General features: G+C 36.7%; 1 protein-coding gene across 8 annotated transcripts; it reads right to left on the bottom strand.

The window, feature by feature from the left end:
• Positions 1–31: 31 nt before the first annotated feature.
• LOC110775150 (putative disease resistance RPP13-like protein 1) lies at positions 32–17,725 on the bottom strand. Of its 8 annotated transcripts, none has more exons than XM_056834907.1 (15): positions 17,329–17,725; positions 13,432–16,650; positions 12,725–13,224; positions 12,221–12,274; positions 11,908–12,085; positions 10,679–10,807; positions 9,576–9,679; positions 9,292–9,369; positions 8,915–9,205; positions 8,564–8,761; positions 2,541–2,812; positions 2,319–2,450; positions 1,825–1,879; positions 1,588–1,717; positions 32–497 (listed from the first exon to the last, which is right to left on the bottom strand). In XM_056834907.1, the coding sequence occupies exons 1-2, from the start codon at positions 17,677–17,679 to the stop codon at positions 13,456–13,458; spliced, it is 3,546 nt and encodes a 1,181-aa protein (XP_056690885.1). In that variant the 5' UTR covers positions 17,680–17,725; the 3' UTR covers positions 32–497; positions 1,588–1,717; positions 1,825–1,879; positions 2,319–2,450; positions 2,541–2,812; positions 8,564–8,761; positions 8,915–9,205; positions 9,292–9,369; positions 9,576–9,679; positions 10,679–10,807; positions 11,908–12,085; positions 12,221–12,274; positions 12,725–13,224; positions 13,432–13,455. The 8 variants fall into 8 exon arrangements, with proteins under 8 accessions (XP_056690885.1, XP_056690887.1, XP_056690881.1 ...); XM_056834909.1 differs by having other exon boundaries at positions 9,626–9,679; XM_056834903.1 differs by having other exon boundaries at positions 9,292–9,679; positions 12,725–12,871; positions 13,018–13,224.
• Positions 17,726–21,648: the final 3,923 nt, after the last annotated feature.

The raw sequence follows: 21,648 nt of genomic DNA, 5'->3' as shown, positions 1-21,648 counted from the left end.
ACTTGAAGTCAATAGACAGACATTTGTAGCGCACTATAAAAGGGTCCTAGAATGTCTATTTCTTTAAAGACACTAGTTGTTGGAACGTGCGCTAGCGCGCACGTTCCCCCCAAGATATAAAAAACTATCTCTCGGAACTCTATACAAATCATAAGCCTAATTACTCTATAGAAATAGTTGAAAGCATGAAAAGAAACAAAGCTAATTACTTGATGTAGGTTACATATATTGAAATCATGGCTAGGCATAAAAAAATACATGGCTAAGTTTAGAGAAATTAAACATGGCCGGCCTAATAGCATAAAGAATAGTCGTGATAGTTCCTCGCCCAACTTTATGGCCGCAATTCCTGATACAACTCCCACTCTCCTAGTCCAATGTAGAACTTTTTAGTCATATGTTTGCATATACTTTTTATTGACTCCATGTAGTTTCCTCTCAAAGTTTCAGCAACAATAGATAATATGTCCCTGCATCTGAATGAATAACACGCTTGCCTGAACATAAAATATACTCATATGAGTGCTTATAATAAGACAAAAAGACATTGTAAAAATAGACACAGGCATTGTGAAAATATACAACTTAACAGACATTGTAATTAGCTAGGTTGGCTAATCAACAACCTAGCTTGCGATTGCTTGTAGCTTCAACAAATCTCTCTTGCGTCATCGTGTCAATCAGTTTCTAACATTACAAATTGGGTCAGTGAGGAATTTGGTAATTGTGTGGCTTTTATAAAATGTTCCTCTTGTAAATGTGAGGAGGCATAAGAGATATATCCTATATAAACTTGTGTTCTTTATTGATTCAATTTCTTAGATAGGCTCGGTAGAAGTTACTTGTGGACTACAGTGAAGCAGCAGTTTCCATAGGTTGAATAAATTAAACTTATCGTCGTTTAAATAGCAACTTTATTTAGTGAGACATCAGAAAGAGACACATGTCCATATACATCTCACAAACAACATTCTTCCTGGATGAAGGTGAGAACTTATTCACATATAACTTGTAACAAAAGCAAGCAAGCATGATTATAATATAAATACAGAAGACCATAGTCCTCGAAACCCATATTTGAGGTGTTAACCAACAGTAGACCAAACAACAATCACCTAATGTGACGTACTGAGTAATAAACAGCTCAAAGTAGCAACTAAACAAAAATCAGATCCCAAATTCGTAACCACTGTCGTGTAATGCTAAAAATAAGTATTTAAATAAAAGACATTGTACAACTACAACATAAAACCAGATCAGAATTTCACCGAAGGGTTTAGGGGACAGAAACATCTAAGAACATTTCACAAAGTATGATTTTGATAACCCAAAGTCTCTGTAGATTAGCTCTCTATCTTCCAGTCAAAACAAAGAAAAGAAATGTAAACCTAACATTCCCACCAAGTGGTCAGGTTCTTATGCAATGAAAAATCCAAGATCTTAATCCCATTATACCCCCTTGAGACAAATATCTAATTGAGCTCAGGTGAATGACATCCCGCAAATCAAGCCATTAAAAAAAATAAAAGAGTTTCAAATTAAATTTATCAACAGATCAGAAATTAAGGAACATGAATATTGTCTTACAGAGTCCAAAAAGATTTTGGTTGTAGCTAGAAAATCTGTTGTCTTCCCACCGGTACAGAAACCAATATATTCTGTCAATTTTGACATCTTTACACTCTCTCGCTAAAGCACGGTTATCCGAAGAGTGAGGCTACAAATAAATAAATAGGATATTAGTTGATATGAATTCAATCTTTTAATACAGACGTGATCAACAAAGACAGATAGATGAAACATCTCAAACTATGACGTCATTACCTTTGCTATAAGAGGTTCTAGCTTTGAGACATCAAACCGATACTCAGACATGAATCTAAAATCCAAAGGAAGAAAAGAGATCAAAGGAGTGTTTAAGATAAATAGTAGGCATGCAACAGTACTACTGAATAGAGCTAGCACAAGTTGCTAAAGAAACCCACAATGTCACTTATATATCTCTAAGTTTTATACATATTTAAAAATAAAATAAAAATCTAAGGCTTGATGTTATTAATTACAGAGCTAAATTGCTAAAAATCCAACGCTATAAATAGTAATACTATCTGCATATAGATGCTTAAGAGTTCTAACAAAATTAAAAACCATGAACAAATTTTCCCACAGTTTGATGATGCAATATTATGTGGCATCATAAACACAATAGTTGTCCTCCTCCATCAACAGATAAATTGATACATAAAATGATGCAAGAGCCATGCAACAACATCGTTTTTATAATTAACAAGCAAAGACAATTAAGAAAAAGGTGGTACCTGACTTTCCAATAACAATTCCAATGAAGCAGCATACAAACTCGCCTTACTTTGATGTTGTCATTAACTTTTTCTTTTGAAACTTTGCCATTGAGATATTCATTTGGGGAACTAATTTTCCACCAGCTCTTGCTGAAGAAATAATATGGAAAAATTAGAACCTTTTGTGTACACTTTTCCTTAATTTTCAACGAAGCTAAATTTATAAGGTACCAAACTCACATGGGAAGCCTAGGCAATGGAGTTTGAAACCTTAAGGGGTGGTGATGCTGGTGTTGGCTTGGGTATGTATTACCCCTAGCTATGGTGTGACGCTCTTCTTCATAAAACTTCTCTTATTTTAGCTTCATGTGAAGTGTGAATGTTCTCCTATGCTTTCTTTAAACTAAAAAATTATCTCCTTTGGGCGGGGGGCTGATACTGACAGCAATAGCCTTGGTACCATATTTGAGGATTACATTGTTGTCCCGAAGTAAAGCAAACTCCTTGAGGATCTGCAGAGGAATTCAACAAGTTAACCATAAGATTAATGTACAAGGAAGGTTTCAGAATTCTTCCAATCTATGAGGAAAAAAAATCAAGTGAAATGAAATACAATGGTGGATCAACATGAACTCCAAAATTATAGCAAAAATAATAAAAAATAATGAGAGACTAACTATAGTTTGTAAATATTCAATGTCAAGCTACTACCTAGTTTATCTAGAGTAGGAGGCAAGAAATTTTGCCAATTCATTAAATGCAAGGTTGGACATTCACATTTTGTAGTGTAAATGTTTGACTCTTAATATATATATATATATATATATTACAAACTGTAGTTAGTCTCTCATTATTTTTTATTATTTTTGCTATAATTTTGGAGTTCATGTTGATCCACCATTGTATTTCATTTCACTTGATTTTTTTTCCTCATAGATTGGAAGAAATTTGAAACCTTCCTTGTACATTAATCTTATGGTTAACTTGTTGAATTCCTCTGCAGATCCTCAAGGAGTTTGCTTTACTTCGGGACAACAATGTAATCCTCAAATATGGTACCAAGGCTATTGCTGTCAGTATCAGCCCCCCGCCAAAAGGAGATAATTTTTTAGTTTAAAGAAAGCATAGGAGAACATTCACACTTCACATGAAGCTAAAATAAGAGAAGTTTTATGAAGAAGAGCGTCACACCATAGCTAGGGGTAATACATACCCAAGCCAACACCAGCATCACCACCCCTTAAGGTTTCAAACTCCATTGCCTAGGCTTCCCATGTGAGTTTGGTACCTTATAAATTTAGCTTCGTTGAAAATTAAGGAAAAGTGTACACAAAAGGTTCTAATTTTTCCATATTATTTCTTCAGCAAGAGCTGGTGGAAAATTAGTTCCCCAAATGAATATCTCAATGGCAAAGTTTCAAAAGAAAAAGTTAATGACAACATCAAAGTAAGGCGAGTTTGTATGCTGCTTCATTGGAATTGTTATTGGAAAGTCAGGTACCACCTTTTTCTTAATTGTCTTTGCTTGTTAATTATAAAAACGATGTTGTTGCATGGCTCTTGCATCATTTTATGTATAACATTCACACTAACCATAATCTTAGACCAACTGGGTCTATGGCATTCAATGAATCAAATGCTGTTGAAAGCTCAAACCCACCTGAGGCAAATGTTGCTAATACAAGTGGACGTGGAGGATATAACCACCGCGGTAGAGGACGTGGAAACCACTGCGGGCGTGGCCGTGGTCGTGGTCGTGGCAGGGGTTATCTCGCCCCTCGAAACAATAACCACAAAGGGCATCAACAAGGAAATCAAAAGCAGACCCCCTCAAAAGAAAAAGACACATGCTTTAGATGTGGCATGACTGGCCATTGGGGGAAAACATGCCGTACTGCCAAACATTTGGTAGATTTGTACCAAGCATCCATAAAAGGCAAAGGAAAAGTTGCAGAGGCAAACTATGTAAATGAGGAAAATACCTCAGTGCCAAGCTTTGATGTGTTTGATTTCTTCTTGGATAACCCTGAAAATGGCAATGATTTGATATTTGGGGATAATAGTAACATATAGATACCCCCATCTGAAATTATGTTAAGTATTGTTCTTATGTACTTTTCGTTTACCTTGTCATGAGTTTTTAATCAATAAACTTTTTATTATCTTCATTTCTCTAAACTAATTGCATATTTATTTATGAAGATATGAATCTACCTGAAGTTGGTTCCCAATATCAATGCCTTCTGGATAGTGCAACAACGCATACTATCTTAAAAGATAGAAAGTATTTTTCAAATTTGACAAAGTTTCAAGCAAATGTCAATACCATTTCCGGGACAGCAAAGCTAATAGAAGGATCTGGAAGAGCTTGCATTGTGCTCACAAATGGAACAAAATTGATTATTAATGACGCTTTATATTCGAGTAAATCTCGAAGAAATCTCTTAAGTTTTAAAGATGTGCGTCAAAATGGTTATCATTTAGAAACAATGACAGTGGATCAAAAAGAATATTTATGCCTCACGGCAGAAAAATGTGGCAAGAAACATATTTATGAGAAATTTCCAGCATATTCTTCAGGGCTATATCGTATAGATATAAGGCCAATTGAAATAAATATGATATCTAACAAGAAGTTAGATGACAAGAATTTGCTCACATTATGGCATGACCGTTTGGGTCATCCTGGAACAGGGATGATGCACAAGATTATAGCAAATTCGATCGGGCATTCAATAAGGAATGTTAAAATACCCCGATCAAATGAATTGACATGCCCTGCATGCTCGCTTGGAAAATTGATTATAAGGCCATCCAGAACCAAAATTGCCACTGAATCTCCATCATTCTTAGAAAGAATTCAGGGAGATATTTGCGGGCCAATTAATCCTGCAAGTGGACCATTTCGATATTTTATGGTATTGATCGATGCTTCAACACGATGGTCACATGTGAGTCTCTTGTCAAGCAGAAATGTTGCATTTGCAATTCTACTTGCTCAGATTATCAAATTAAGAACACAATTCCCAGACCATGCAATTAAGAAAATAAGACTCGACAATGCTGGGGAATTTACATCCCAAACTTTTAATGATTACTGCATGTCGATTGGAATTGTTGTCGAACATCCAGTGGCTCATGTGCATACACAAAATGGTCTCGCTGAGTCACTAATCAAGAGACTACAATTGATTGCAAGACCATTGTTAATGCGATCAAAATTACCCTCATCTGGTTGGGGACATGCTATTTTACACGCGGCAGCGTTAATAAGATTGAGACCGACAGCTTATCATGAATTCTCACCATTACAATTGGTATATGGTCGAGAACCAAATGTCTCACATCTAAAAATCTTTGGTTGTGCCGTGTATGTTCCAATTGCCCCACCCCAACGCACAAAAATGGGTCCACAAAGAAGGCTGGGAATTTATGTTGGGTATGATTCCCCCTCCATAATTAGATACCTTGAGCCAATGACTGACGATTTATTTAAAGCAAGGTTTGCTGACTGTCATTTTAATGAGTCGGTATTCCCAGCCTTAGGGGGAGAGAAATTGGATCCACGGAAAAAGAAGATTGAAATCATAAGGAAAGCAACACAACTGTCAATATTTAATCCACGAACAAATTCATGTGAACAAGAAGTCAAGAAAATTGTTCATTTACAAAGTGTTGCAAATCAATTGCCTGATGCATTCACGGATACAAAGAAGGTGACAAAGTCACATATACCAGCAGAGAATGCACCTGCACGCATTGAAATTTCCACTGATAATAAGGCCATTGAAAATGAGTCTATGGCACGACGAAAACGTGGAAGGCCATTTGGTTCAAAAGATTCTAAGCCAAGAAAGGTAAAGAGGCCTGATGGAGTAACAAATGGAATCAATATTGATCCTCCAAAAGAAGGTCATGAAAGACTAAATGAAGAGGAAAACATTGATAAAGATGATCCTCCTAAAGAGGAAGAAGAAAAACATAAAGAAGTCGATAACGATGAAATTTCATAGAACTATGTTTCAACCAAGAAACATTACAACCGGAAAAATGTTATCGTTGATCAAATATTTGCTTACTCCATTGCAATTGAATTGATATCTGATAATGATGACCCTGAACCAAAAACAGTGGATGAATGCCGTCGCAGACATAATTGGCCAAAATGGAAAGAGGCAATTCAGGCAGAATTGAAATCCCTTGAAAAACGGGAAGTTTTTGGGAAAATATCCACTACACCAAAGGGTGTAAAACCTGTCGGGCACAAATGGGTATTTGTGAGAAAAAGGAATGAGAACAATAAGGTTACAAGATACAAGGCAAGGCTAGTTGCCCAAGGTTTTTCTCAAATACCAGGGATTGATTATGAGGAGACATATTCTCCAGTAGTTGATGCAACTACACTAAGATTTTTGGTAAGCTTGACGGTTTCGAAAGAACTGCAAATGCGATTAATGGACGTTGTGACCGCATATTTATATGGATCACTTGACGCAGACATTTATATGAAAGTCCCTGAAGGACTAAAATTACCAGAAAACCACAAACCTAAAGAAATGCTTTCCATAAAGCTGAAAAGGTCACTTTATGGGCTAAAACAATCTGGAAGAATGTGGTATAATTGTCTTAGTGAATACCTTGTGAAAAAAGGATTCAAAAACAACCAAATCAGTCCCTGCGTTTTCATTAAACGATCCCAGTCAGGATTCGCTATCATTGCAGTATATGTGGATGATTTAAATATCATTGGAACTCCACGAGACCTTGAACAAACTGCAAAATACTTGATGAAAGAATTTGAGATGAAAGATCTTGGAAAAACCAAATTTTGTCTTGGACTACAAATTGAGCACTTGAAAGAGGGAATTTCTGTCCATCAATCAAATTACACAGAAAGGGTCCTAAAACGCTTTTACATGGACAAATCACACCCAATGAATTCCCCTATGATCGTTCGATCTTTGAATATGAAAGATGACCCATTCAGACCTCGAGATGAAAATGAAGAAATTCTTGGTCCTGAAGTACCATATCTAAGTGCAATTGGCGCTTTAATGTATTTAGCTAACAATACTAGACCCGATATTGCTTTTTCTGTGAACTTGTTAGCCAGGTATAGCAATTCGCCAACAAAGAGACATTGGAATGGAATAAGGCACTTATTCCGTTATCTACGAGGAAAACCAGATCTTGGTCTACTCTATCAGTCAAGAAAAGATGCTACTCCCATTGGATATGCAGATGCTGGATACTTATCGGATCCACAGAAGGCCAAGTCACAAACTGGATATTTGTTCACTTATGGAGGTACTGCAATATCCTGGAAATCAACGAAACAAACATTGACCGCTACATCATCAAACCATGAGGAATTGATTGCTCTTTATGAAGCTGGACGAGAATGTGTATGGCTCAGGTCAATGATCAGTAATATCCAAGAAGGATGTGGAATGGACTCAGTAACAGAAAATCCTACCATCATCTACGAAGACAATACTGCATGCATCGCACAAGTAACTGAAGGGTACATCAAGGGTGATCGAACAAAACACATATCTCCAAAGTTGTTCTTCACACACGATCTCCAGAAAGAAGGAACGATAAACGTCCAACAGATTCAATCGTGTGACAATCTTGCTGATTTGTTTACCAAATCTCTTCCTTCGAAGAGGCTTGAGCAGTTGGTACACAAAATTGGAATGCGTCGTCTTCATGAGCTATATTAAATTGAGGGGGAGTATAATATGCACTGCACTCTTTTTCCCTTCGATCAGGTTTTTATCCCGCTGGGTTTTTCCTGACAATGTTTTTAATGAGGCAGTATACAAAAGCATATAATCACAAAACTAGTACATCGTTAAAGATGGACATTCAAGGGGGAGTGTTAAGAGTCAAACATTTACACTACAAAATGTGAATATCCAACCTTGCATTTAATGAATTGGCAAAATTTCTTGCCTCCTACTCTAGGTAAACTAGGTAGTAGCTTGACATTGAATAGTGGAACTCACCACTATAAATACCAATGTAAATCATTTGTAACAAATCAATACAAGCAACACATTTTGCATAACCGAGAGTTTGCATCATATCAGATATAAACTTTGCTTATTATATATATATATATAATATATATATATATATATATATATATATATATATATATATATATATATATATATATATATATATATATATATATATATATATATATATATATATATATATATATATAATATATATATATATGAGCAATAACGTACCAGAGTAGCAGACTGTATATGTTTCCTCATCAACAACACCTAGAGGATTAATTGGGGGTGCTCATGTAGGGATGAACATCTTTGCTGCCAAGGCAATGGCAAGGCATAAAGAACCCGAAGACCCAAAGCCCAAGAGTTCAGCCTAGATACCTCAGCATCAGATACATTACAGTCTTTCCTCTTCAGGAAAAAGTTAACCTTCAGCAAATAGGATAAATAACAATATTACATGTGGAACTCCAATAAGTCAATAACAATATCACATATGCCTTTGTGTGTACTGCTATGTTTGAAAAGATTGAAAATTAAATGACAAATACTAATATAGCACCAGGATTGGAAGGTAATTACAAAAAGTTGATGTCATCTCAGGTGAGGTAAAAGTTACGTAGCTCCCATTGCAACAGGTAGAGCATCATTTGATTAGTGCAAATATGAAAGAAAACGTGAGGCTTCACCTGGACTCCCTCCCCTCAATGGGTCTACTATAAGAAGTTTGACGAGTTGTCTGCCTTGCGATTCTCTCCGAAGATCTATAGACAATCAGGCACTTTCTGCCACCTCCAAAGCAGTAGAAACAACCCCCTTTTCAGCTAATTTAAGTGACAGACCCTCAGGATCATCGTTGCATGATGCTTCAACCTTAAACCACAAATAACACAGAAATTAATGTTCAACATTTGAAAGTTACTTTTCACATGGATTGTATCCAAAACAATACTACAAACCTCCTGCCAACTTCGGTACTGGTCATCTGCAAATAATATGTGCTTATACTTTTGTAATGCTTGTTTCCGTTGCAAGACCTAATCATCGAAACAGGTCAAATGTAAATTTTATTTCCGGGGACCAGTGATTATAGTGACGCACTGCAACAAAAGCAACATTACTAACAAAGAAGAGTACATAGAATTGATATTAATAGGATTAAAAATGAAAATAAACTTGAATAACTAATGCATGAGATTGGGATTTCGGAGTGGTTTCGAATAACTGGTGCAACATTACTAACAAAGAAGAGTACATAGAATCTGTAGTAAGATGAGGAATTATTGGTAATACATCCTTCCTGGGCTTGTCCTTCATTAAGGATGATAAGGAATTTAATTCTTTAAGCTGCATAAACAAAAGAAATTCAGAAAAACAGGAGTCAACTTCAAGATCAAAAGACATCAATCAAGTAGTTTTCAACTTCTAGTGACAGGAAATTTGTCCCAGCTATAATAAACACGGAGTAAAAAAGACAGGAAATTGTATAAGAGAGCTACCCAGAAAATGTTTATCGCACATATTTTTAAACCAGATAGTCCGCTTGTACTAAACTGGCAAGGGTCCGTATTTGATATTTTCTGGTAGTTACTATCTTACACTCCATTTGTTTCCAATAAACATGAACAAATCATTAGAATCCCTGAAATTCATTATACAGAGCACACAACTTCCAGAAAATTCATTATACAGAGCACACAACTTCCAGAAAAATTCATTGTGTAGTCTGTGAATCTATTAGGATAAAAGATACGAAATATACGACAAAATCACTCATTGATCGGTGTTACTAATGTTAAATAAAAAGTGAATTATCTACAAATTTCCCCAAACTTAAGTTCATCCTGAATATAGTCTGGTCCATGGAAGCAAAACATCAGAATCATAGCAACCAATTTTCCAGCAGATCTTGTAGGAAAGTACAACAAGCATAAAAATCATCACCAACTTGACTATGCAGTCCAAACGCCAGTATTGAGCAAATAAATTAGTCCAGACCACCGAAAATTAACTGATTAGTAAAGTTAAAATAGTTCAAAACATATAACAAGCTAAAAGCATCTAATACACATGAAAATCATATAAAATTCATTATACAGAGAACACAGCTTCCAAATTAAATTATTTTGAACCATTTGGCGCTAAGCTCCATCCGAGATAAAAAATTAAAAATAAAACTTTGAAACCCTAGAATTCACGCGCACAAAATTGATGCAAAAAGCTTCCAGTTCCATTATTGTGAGCATAAACCCTAAACTAATTATTCTCATGAAACGTCCAATTAGAAAAGGGGAAACATAGGGTGAAGTCACGAAACCTAAATCACAAAGGAAACACAAAAATTACCTCATGTCCAACTCTATAAAATCATAGTCCGCCATTGAAGATTGTTGAATCTTGGTTTCGCTAACGCAAAACCTAAGTTAGTTCTGGATCTAGAATCTCCAACTGAATAGAAATAGTTGGTACAACAATCTGCAACCAAGATGTAAAATGAAGACTACAGCGAATACGATTTGGTTACACATAACTGAAATGTACACAAATCAGATTAGTGAAAAGAAGTCTGACTGAAAAGAAATCAGATTAGTTCTCGAAAAGAAGTCAAAGAAAATCAAAAGGTAAGTTAAAGAAAGTACACAAATCAGATTGAGTAACAAGCTATAAAAATGACTCATTTAGTTAGATGTCGCATGAGCTTTAGTAATTATTAGTTCCGCAAAAGAAGTCTAATGTAAAGAGTGAAGCCTATACTCGCTAAAAACACAAGAAAAAAAGTCAATCAGTTGATGGATAAAGGTAAACAAAAATTAAAAAAGGAAGATTATTTTATAAGCTTTTCAATGGTTACTGGGGTGATTATTGTAACATACTACTCCCTCTAATCGAGTTTTCTCCAAGATTTCACTAAAACCCTCTTCATAATAGTCGCCTTCTTTCAATACAATCTCTATCACATTTAAGTGGGAGTACGTTAGGCGTCTAAGCATAAAACAATATTCATGAAGTGTATAATATATGGAGAAGTATTAATTTAGGACCAAGAGAGTATTTATCAACCACTGATTTGAAAATCGATCCAGCAAAGTAGTTACAATTAATCAATATCAGTACAATACTTATTTTCCTTCCATAATTCTTCTTTTAAAAGTTTGAAAATCAATTATGAAGCCTGGCTAAAATGATCATATGGAAGTTGTTTTCAAAAAAATCTGCAAACAAAAAAATCTGATAATAGCACAGTAAGGAAAGGAAGATTTACAGCATGCCCAAACTTATGAAATTACTCCAAATTTTCGAATTTTAACAGGAATAAACCAAAAAATATCGAGTATATGAGTAGATAGCCGTTCGCTAAGCCCTTACAATTAAAACACCTTAGGTATAATATTAAAGAACCAACACCTTTGAAGTTCCATAATCTAGAAATCTAGAATCATAACCCAATTAAAATTTCTTAGGTAGCAACACAAAAAACAAAATATTCTACTTAGACAGTAAACAGTTCATGATGCACTGACCTTAGAAAAAGCAAAAAATCTATTTTCTAAATCGAGTTAGGAAAATGCACTTACTGATAGTCAACATAATCAGGGGTAGATGATAATTTTGAGACGTGTTCAACTGGGAAGATTTTAGAGAAACCAAAATCAGCCACCTTGGCCTAAAGATGTTGATTCAGTAGTATATTAGCCGGCTTCACATCTGGATGGACTATGGGTGGGCTGCAACCAGTGTGCAAGTAGACCAATCCTGGTGTTACAAATGATGTACTGGTTTTAGTGCATGCTTTAAAAACTAATAATACTAATTAACGATAAACAATTACAAGATTTATGGTCGGGTTGTTAGGAAAGGAAGGAAAATATATAGGCAGTTTCTACACACCTTGAGCTGTGTCAAAAGCAATTGCAAGTCTCCTTTTCCAGCTTACAACTTCACCTAAATGTTTTGGTCAAATAAAGAATTAGTTCTTAAGTGTTAATTATTATACAGAGTACCTATAATTAATTCAGTTGAGATGCTAAAAGTTTAAAATAACTAATGCCATTTTAAGGTTTAGCACACCGCAAGTCTGGTCCTCAATTCAATTAAATTAGCATAACAAGGTTTCAATTAATACCTTTATGTTAATTTGTGAAGTCGAAAAACAACACCAGGCTCAAAATATTCAACAGATAATCATCAAAACAATACAAATTGACAAAAATGAAGCCTTATTTCCCAAATTCAAACAAATAGGAAAAAGTGATAAATCAAAAATTCAAATTAGAACCCATGAAATTAAGCTAAATAAATAAATCGTTTTTCAAAATCTGTATAAAAGCCATAAATTCAATAACCAGTAATTAATTTCTATGAAATCCCTCATTGTTCAAAGAGAATGCTTACCAAGCGAGATTGAATCACGAAAACAACCTGAACTGGAGCCGCAAAGAATCGAACCCTAGCATTGAATAATTCATCCCGACGTTGAGAAATAGCGCGAATACCACCGAAAACTACCAGATCTTGTTCCATTCGTGGTCTTCTGTAGATCTTGTTCAAGTAGTACGAAGAACAAAGGAGAGAGAGAAAGAAAATCAACCCTAGTAGTTCAAGTAGCATCTCAGACCAATAAAGGAGAGAGGTAGAAGACGGGAAAGGAGATAAAAATTGGGGGTGGAGGAGCTAGGGTTTAGAACCTGGGGAAGCAGGGAAGCAGAAGAAAGATGAGTGGCTTGATCCGAAGAGAAGGCAAAGAAACAACGTGGAGAAGGGTAACTCGGTAGTAAAGAGGTAGAGGCAGGGGCAAAATCGTAACAACACTATTGCTGCAATAGTAATTTCAAGTTTGCATGTTTTAAAGGTATAGGATTCTATTCTCTTCAACCACAAGTATTAAAGAGCACCTGAAAAACATTGTAAAGAAACCAAACAAAGAGGTTTAAAATATTACTCATTTCAGAATGAGCAAGAAAAATACACAGCATTGAAGTATGAATGACATGGTATTATAATTTCAATGGTTCCTTTTTCTGTAATACAGATCATCAATCATGTATTTAAAACTAATGCAACATTAAGCATTTATTTATCAGTAATAAGTATGACAATACCTCACAGAAGCTGCATTTTTCAGATCAGTAATTGGAAGCAGCCCTTTTGACATGAAGGTATGACGCGCCACTCTTTATCACAAGTCCCTCAGAGACCTGTATACATCTTTTGCTCATCTTAGGACAATTCTGGATCCAAATGTAAGTCAGGTTGGGAAGGCTAAAACACGAAATGGATTTCAAACTCCCAAACCCGAAGATGGTCAAGTCAGATAAGGAAGAGGGAAGATAAAGATCTGGGTCAGGGATAGACTGTACTGAATCTACAGAGCTGCCTACGTTTATGAGTTTAAGAGATTTCAGACAAGTAAGGAGGTGAAGTCCCCACTCTTGAGCCGGCTGCTCTATGTTAACAACTTCTATTATTAGCATTCGAAGAGTCAGGGGTAAATTACCAATACTGATGAGAGATGAACACCTTTGAATAAGCAGCTCTTCAAGACAAGTGGTTTGGTTGGTTAACTTGCCTAAATCATTCAATGAATTGTTACCGTAAATTCTGAGATGTTTCACACTTGACAGCAAATTAGTTTCCAAGAACATAGCCAGTTCTTCACAGTTTACTAATACAACATGGGTCAGATCGTTCAACTCCCCAAATTGATCAGGCCACAGCTTCTCAAATTTTGGACAGTTCACCAACTCTAAGCGCTTCCGGTGATCTACTCCTATTTCTAAATAACCGCCGCCTATTACCCTAAGAGTTTCGACTCCTTGAACCCAAAATCCCTGAATCCCGGTAAATTGTGATATATCAAAAAGCATTAGGCTTTCTGAACAACATATGACAGGTGCAGTGGTAGATAACTCTTTACACTTACTTATCTTCAGTTCCTGGAGCAGAGGGCATATTGGAAGTGAGACTTTCAGCTCACTGCAGTTAACAATATCCAGTAGTTTTAGAGATGGGAGGTGGGAAGGAAAATATCCCTCCAACAACGGACAATCTGAAATTAAAAGTTCTTCAAGGCAGGGAAACACCTTGCTACTGTCGTCAACTGATGGGGGCAACCACTGTTTCCAATACTCTATATACTTGAACCGCAAAGTTTTCAATGCAGGAAATGGGTTTAAACAACCAATGCCGTAAAATTCAAGACCTACAGTCTTAATACCATCCATCAGTTCTATGGAAAGCTCCTGCAACAAGGGTAACTGCCCTAGTGGTGGTAAGTTTTCACATCTTGGACAACCCTCCAGTCTTATGACAACCATCTTAGTGAAATAAGGATTTCCTAACCAAGTAGGAAATATAAAGGACCTGTATCCATTCAATTCTAACTCTCTGATAAATTTATGAGGCTGCAATTGCTCAAGTGCATCTCTTTCAATGTTGTGATCAACTTCATGGGTAGAAGCTCCCCAAGACATTTTCAACATATCAAGGCCTAGTTTTTCATACAGCCTGACTTCTTTTGCATCTTCACTCCTCACCACATGTTGTAGGCCAGATATGTGCAGTGAGCCACTGAGACATTTCAAGTTCTTCAACTCGAGTATCATTCTTCCAGACTCTGCTGTCAAGAAGAATTGGTTTAATGTTCGCAAATTTGTTAATTTCCCAATCCCAGCTGGCATCTCCAACAAATCAGTCTGATCAATGTCCAGGTGACGAAGTTCAGTTAGGAGTTCCATATTTGTTACAACCTTTCTGAGGAATTGACAGTCTTTCAACAGCAGTGTTTGGAGGTTGCAAAGTTTGCTAGTTGATTCTGGCAGCTCCTTTAACTGTAAATTGAAGGACAGGTCAAGATACCGTAAATGATTCAGACTACCAATACAATTTGGTAATTCAGTAATAATTCCTATGTGAGCCATAGACAGCACGCGCAAATATTGAAATTGTCGAAAAATGGAATCTAGCATTTGTATTGGAAGTACATTGTCAAATGCTCCCCCAAAAAAGGCAAATGTTCTCAACTGGCTAACTTTCCCTAGAGTCCAGGGTTGTCCTTCCAGTACTTCTGAAGTAAAAGAGAAATAGCGAGTTCTGCTGGAAACTTTATTGATATTCATTGTACAACAGATATCACCTGCAGCCCATTGAGCTAAATCATGAACTAGATCATGCATAATGAAACACCCTCCATCACTAGATGGACTTGGTTCCAGTAATGATCTTGACACTAGGTCAACGAAAAAGTTACTGCCCGCGTCTTCCATGCTTTCCTCCTCATTCTCTGGCAGCAAGCCTTCAGCCATCCACATTAAGACAATATCTTTCTCAAGAAATTCATGATCTTTAGGAAATATAGAACAATAAGCAAATACGCGTTTTAGGTATTGTGGGAGATGATGATAACTTAACCTCAGGGCAGGTAAAACACCACATTCCTCGCTCCAAATGTTGCTCTTTAGTATCTTTGGCCACTTGCTCTTATCCTTTTTCCGGAGGAGACCTCCTAGAGCTTTTGCAGCTAAAGGCAATCCTTTGAATAGTCCTAATACTTCATTTCGTATCTCAACAAGGTCAGGATCTACAAGTGCATGCTGCTGAAAAAGAAGCCAACAGTCATCATCTGATAAACCCTTTAAATAAACAATGGGACTTTGATTTTGTCTCCTAAGCATGTTCTTCGCTACCCTCTCTATTCTTGTTGTGATTATAACTCTGCTTCCCTTTGCTGCAGCATGGAAAGGGGTCTGAAGTTGGTCCCAAGGATCATATTCATCACTCCAGATATCATCAAGAACAATCAAGAACCTTTTGCTTGCTAGCAGATGCTTCAAATTTTCTTGTGCCCCATTAAGATCACTAAAGTTTTCTGTTGCCTGAGTGGCGGAATTGATAATTGTTGCCGTTATTTGTTTTACATCAAACACATAAGAAACACACACCCATGCTTTTACATCAAAGTGAGCTTTGACTAGCTCATCGTTGTAAACACTTTGAGCAAGGGTCGTCTTCCCAATTCCTCCTATTCCAAAAATAGGAATTACCATATAATCCTCACAACATGGTTCATCTTTCAATAACCGTTGGATTATCTCAGTCTTAACGACATCTCTCCCATATACAATTGGTTCACGTATTAAAGATGATGTTCTTGCCTGCTCTTCTTGCTGCATTTCCCATGACTGTGTTTGTTGTGAAAGACCCAAAGAGCCCGCCTGTGTCAGAATGTCTTGCAAGCGATTGCTTATGTGTACAGTGCTTGTTGAATAATTTGCAGTGTTCGAGTATGAAGCTACAGAAGCACAAGTAAGAAAGCTTGGAACCTGACATAAGAAATTATTTTGTGAGGAAGTTAACATTGGTATTTCTGCTCCTCCTGTTTACTAATTACTAGTACTAGAATATTTGTAAGAGTTGAACAAAATGACAAGACTTTAGCCCCTGGTAAAGGATTTAGGTGTTGGTAACTTGAAACAGTAGGTGAAGTTCTCCTTTGCTCATAGCAAGTCTTTCTTTCTTTTACAAGAACTTCAAAATGCTGAATTACATCAAATTGAAGAATCCATCAAGCAATTTAAGCTCCTTCCACTCGGCCGGTAATAGATGCCGGCAATGGAATGAATTTAAGTGTAATTTGGCTAGGAAAGCAACATGGTAATGCAATTTCATCCCAGTATTTGTGTTTTTTTTTTCACATCCAAATATCCAATACCACCCCAAGTGGTAATGAAGAAAATGAGATACCGATTTTGGTATTTGAATTTTCCTACAATTACAAATTTACACACAATTTGACTCCCATTGCAAGCATTTATTTACCGTCTACAAACAGGGTGTCATTCAAGTTGTCAATGGAAATCAAAGGGTTTTGGTGGTCCTGATTCCTTGCGTGTGTTGCTAAGTGTAAAACCTCAATTGTACGACAATGTCCCAAGCATTAAACCAATTGAAAACAAGCCAAGTAATTCACTAAAAATCACTAAAAATGGTGGAGAGATAACCTTATGGAATGGAGTGCAACAGCCAGATCTGGAGTGATGATGTTCCTGCGACTCATCATTCAACCGATGAAGTCGAGCTTCCGTTACAAAATCGTCAAGAACATCCTCCAACTCGAAAGCCAAGTCTCGGAGATCTTGTAACCACAATTTCACGGCGTTGCTGTGGCATTGCTTCTGTTCAGCGTCACACAACATTGCTTCAATCAATCTCAGCTTTTTCTCCCATTCTTTGATGGTCTTGTGTTGGGTTTGTAATCTCTTTTGCTTTACAAACTGGCTTATTCCAGCGGATGTTAGCTTCTCAAACACTACTTGAAGAAACGCTGATAAAAATATCTCTGCTATTGCCATTTTCTCTCTCCTCTTTTTTTCAAACTTGAGTTGATAGAGTTTTATATGAACTATAATAATTCAGCATTATTGACACTTCATTTGGTGGTTGCTAGTTGATAGAGATGGCCGGGGTCGGGTTTGACCAAGCCCACCCTGACACATCCCATAGTGGATCATGTGGGTCGTGCACACTTATGACACAACCCGCTTAACTCGGATTTTTTTTTACGTGTCGTGGGTCGAATATTTTCAACACACCCATTTCGACCCACCCCATCGGACACGATACAACCCCACACGACACAACCCAACTCACCCAACCCAGCCCAACCCAACCCATGAACCCAACCCATACAACACACGAACCCAACACACCCAACACACGAACCCAACCCACAAAACTCATCCTGATTGAAACAATTTTGTATGTTTAAAATGCTAATAAATTCTAATTTTATTGTGTAAATACACATTAAACACATTTATGCGAGTAAGTGAATAACATAAAATTTAATTAATTTAAGTTCATACAAAATTTGTAACATATTAACGCTTCATTAATCGTCCAAACCCACCTTACCCAAATTAGTTCCTAAAACACATGTAAACCCATATGACGCATCAGAATCACATCTTTTGTAACCCACGAAACCCATCAGACCCACACGACCCACACAACACACCTCGACACATGACCCACGTAACCCACGACCCATCATGTAATAATGTGTCCATTTTTTCCGACACAGCCCACGACTCGATCCACCATAGTATATCTGAGGCGGGTCGTGTGTCAATCATCCCCGACCCACGACCCACCAAACCCACCCACGACCCACCCAACCCGCCACGTTGGCCATCTCTACTAGTTGATATTAAAGATGACCAGGGTCTCATTACCTACGACCGCCAAGTCCAACTCATGGGGTTAACCGTATCTAATCCTATGACAAACCATCCACTACAACCGGCATACAACCCGGGCAACCATGTCCCAGCTCAACAAGTTGACTCAGCGGGTTGTTAACCCGTGCAAAACCATACCCAACAAGTAAACCAATCTGAATCAGTCCGGGTCAGGATACCCAATCCAATTTGCCTCTAACTAGACATAACCTAACTTGGGCCGGCCCAGGGTGGCCCCCTCTGAAGAGGAGGGTTCAAACTTTTGACATATTAATATACTAGTGTGCCTTGGCCGCACGCGGTTTTCGAAAGTAGAGAAAACAATGTAGAAACATAAGAAATATTATTTAAGGAAAGACTATATAGTGGATGATTGGATAAATCATTGTATTAAGGAAAGGTTATAGAATGAGTGATATAACTTCTTACCTAAGAGCATTTGTTGTGGAATTTCATATTTCACATGTTATGAAAATCCATAACACATGGAACTACTTAGCTTAACAAAAAGCAGTTCATTCTACTACAAACAAACATTCTTTAATGTAGCCAAACGATTAAAATTGATATGAGAATTGTGCGTGACAATTACAATGTAGCTAAACCATGATGTCTAGTTGGCAAAAGCTCATGTAGAGCATATGACTAAAAGGAGGAACAAATAACAATGCGAAAAGAAATGCACATCACCTATGAAAAATCATAATCCTTCATGTTTACAAAAGGTACATGGAGATATTCTTTAGGAACAAGAAGGGTTGAAGTGTCACTATGTTCTTAGATAAAACCCTTAGCATATGAGGCCTTACTACATATGCAACACTAAGAAACATTTGACGGCAAAAGTAGCACGAGAAATATACAACATGACCATAAAATGTTTGAAACACATTGTTAATATACATTAGAAGTTAGATAGGCAATGGGTAGCAAAAGGGAGACTTATATGCATTGGATCCCGAGTTCATGCACCGCTGGCATCTGGAAGAGAAGTGCCCTCAGCATGGACAAGGGTGCCCACGGTAGGTGCAGGCTGCAGTCCTCCTTGTAGAGGCTGCTCTTCCTCCTCGAGCACAACATATATAAGGCTCCACTGCGGCACACCTCTTTTAAGGAATGCTGGTTGTTTCAGAGCTTTGTCTTGATAGCCTCGAAGACCCCTAAATCTCCATGGCATATGGAATTGTTGTCAGTTATAAATGGACACAACTTGCTCAGCTGCTTATTTAACTTTTTCAACTTTTTCACCTGAAAAAACATCATAAAGTTAGCTAGTTCTCCCCGAAATACGTTGAGGCGCAACAGTTGACTGGACATCTAGGGGTAAAACACTAACATCAAGATAAAATTCAAAAGTATTACAACCTCTCAACCATAAAAGTTTATGTGAAATCCTTTTAATGAAAATTACATAATCAATAAATACATTTTTTTTATCTTCCTGTCGTCAACTTTACAATTTGATCTTTCTACCTTACGTCGATAGGAGGCGCAAATAGGAAGTACCTTTAGTGATATAGAGAATAATCGTAAAACAGCCTCACTTTTTCACAATCCCAATTTCGTATACCAATAAAAAATCACCACAAAAATAACCCATCTAAAATAAAAGGCATCCCTAAACGTAATGTACAACCTAATTGACAAAAGCAATACAAATAATTAGAAAAAACTTGAAGCGAATTGATACAAAGACAACGACATAAGTCCATCACATATAGAAAAAATTCAGTAACTTACGTTTAAGTATAGAAGTTTCACCCGCACACAAAAACAACACATAGTGGTGAAACACGTAGAAAAAAATAGTCAACAAATACCTAGAAATCAATTTAGGAGCAAGGCAACATCTTAAGTGTATCGTTATTCGACGTCCGTGTTAGTTAAAATCGCCCGCATTTAGTATGTGAAAATACTATTTTGTCCTTTTGAAAAACATACCCCTCCCATTTTTCGCCCCACCCCATCTCAACCTCAGACCCCCTTGTAGCTTTCTGCTGTCGGAAAAGAGAAATATCATTCGTCGGAGGTTATCACCGTACCCCTATCCCATCTCAATCTCAAACCCCTTTTATCTTCCTGCAGTTTTCCTTCACCTCGAAGCGTCGTACTTGTATGCAGATTTCCTCCAATTAGTAAGAAGATCAGGAATGAGTTAAGGATATTACCACCATCATCCTTGCGCGTTAACTAAGGCTCCAGAATGACAAAATTGTGTTTACATCTAATCACCTTTTCTTGCACACAACCAAATTTATTGTCAAAAGCGACTAATTAATACGTCCCATTTAATGGAAATAACATTGACGAGGAGACATAAAAATGACAGACATTGTTGCATCACCTCAATACCTCATAGCCGCCGCCACCACAATCACTGTAGGCATCGTCGTCGAAGGGAAGGAATCGCATTTTTTTTAATATGGATGCGCACAGAGAATGCGCGGACCACACGACGATGGCGCACGACCCTTGCGCCGACGACACGGAGGTGCCGCACAAGATCTGCGTCACCTCCGTGTCGCCGGCGCAAGGGTTGTGCGCCACCTTCGCGTGGTCCGCGCATTCCCTGTGCGCGATTGCGCGCATATAGATGAAGTTTACTTTTTTATTTTTAATTTTAGAAATGTAATTTTCTCTATATATTTTACACGGAGTATAGATTCATATATTTCGTTAGTTATTTTATATAATTTTAGCTTCATCTAATTTTTATTAATTATTTTATATAATTTTACTGTAAAATGTTATTTATTAATTTAATTGTCATTAATTATTTTATTGATATTCGTTTAAGGGAAATATTTGTTTGTTTAATGTTAATAATTTCATATAATTATTGTGTAATGTTGTTAACATTTGTTTAATATTCTTTATATTTCGTTTATCATTAGTCATATTCGTTATTGTAATTTTAGTAATTATGAATATTAAAAATAAATTATATCATGATTAAATAAGTGTAAACGATAATAAAGTATACGAAAAGGAATCAGGGTTAAACTTGGTAGTTGGAATGTCCATATTAGCCTAGCATAATTTCTAAATGCAGAAAATAATTTCTTTATGCAAAACTTAAAA

The sequence above is a fragment of the Spinacia oleracea genome, chromosome 1 (genome assembly GCF_020520425.1).
Source record: "Spinacia oleracea cultivar Varoflay chromosome 1, BTI_SOV_V1, whole genome shotgun sequence".
Lineage (NCBI taxonomy): Eukaryota > Viridiplantae > Streptophyta > Magnoliopsida > Caryophyllales > Amaranthaceae > Spinacia > Spinacia oleracea.
The sequence above is the reverse complement of the archived record's forward strand: the minus strand, read 5'-3'. Positions and strand labels throughout refer to the sequence as shown.

Coding starts and splice junctions, on each gene's coding strand:
- LOC110775150 (XM_056834905.1), bottom strand. CDS start 17,679: ATGGCAATAGCAGAGATATTTTTATCAGCGTTTCTTCAAGTAGTGTTT. Junction 16,651..17,328: donor GTTGCACTCCATTCCATAAG/GTTATCTCTCCA, acceptor TTCTTATGTCAG/GTTCCAAGCTTTCTTACTTG.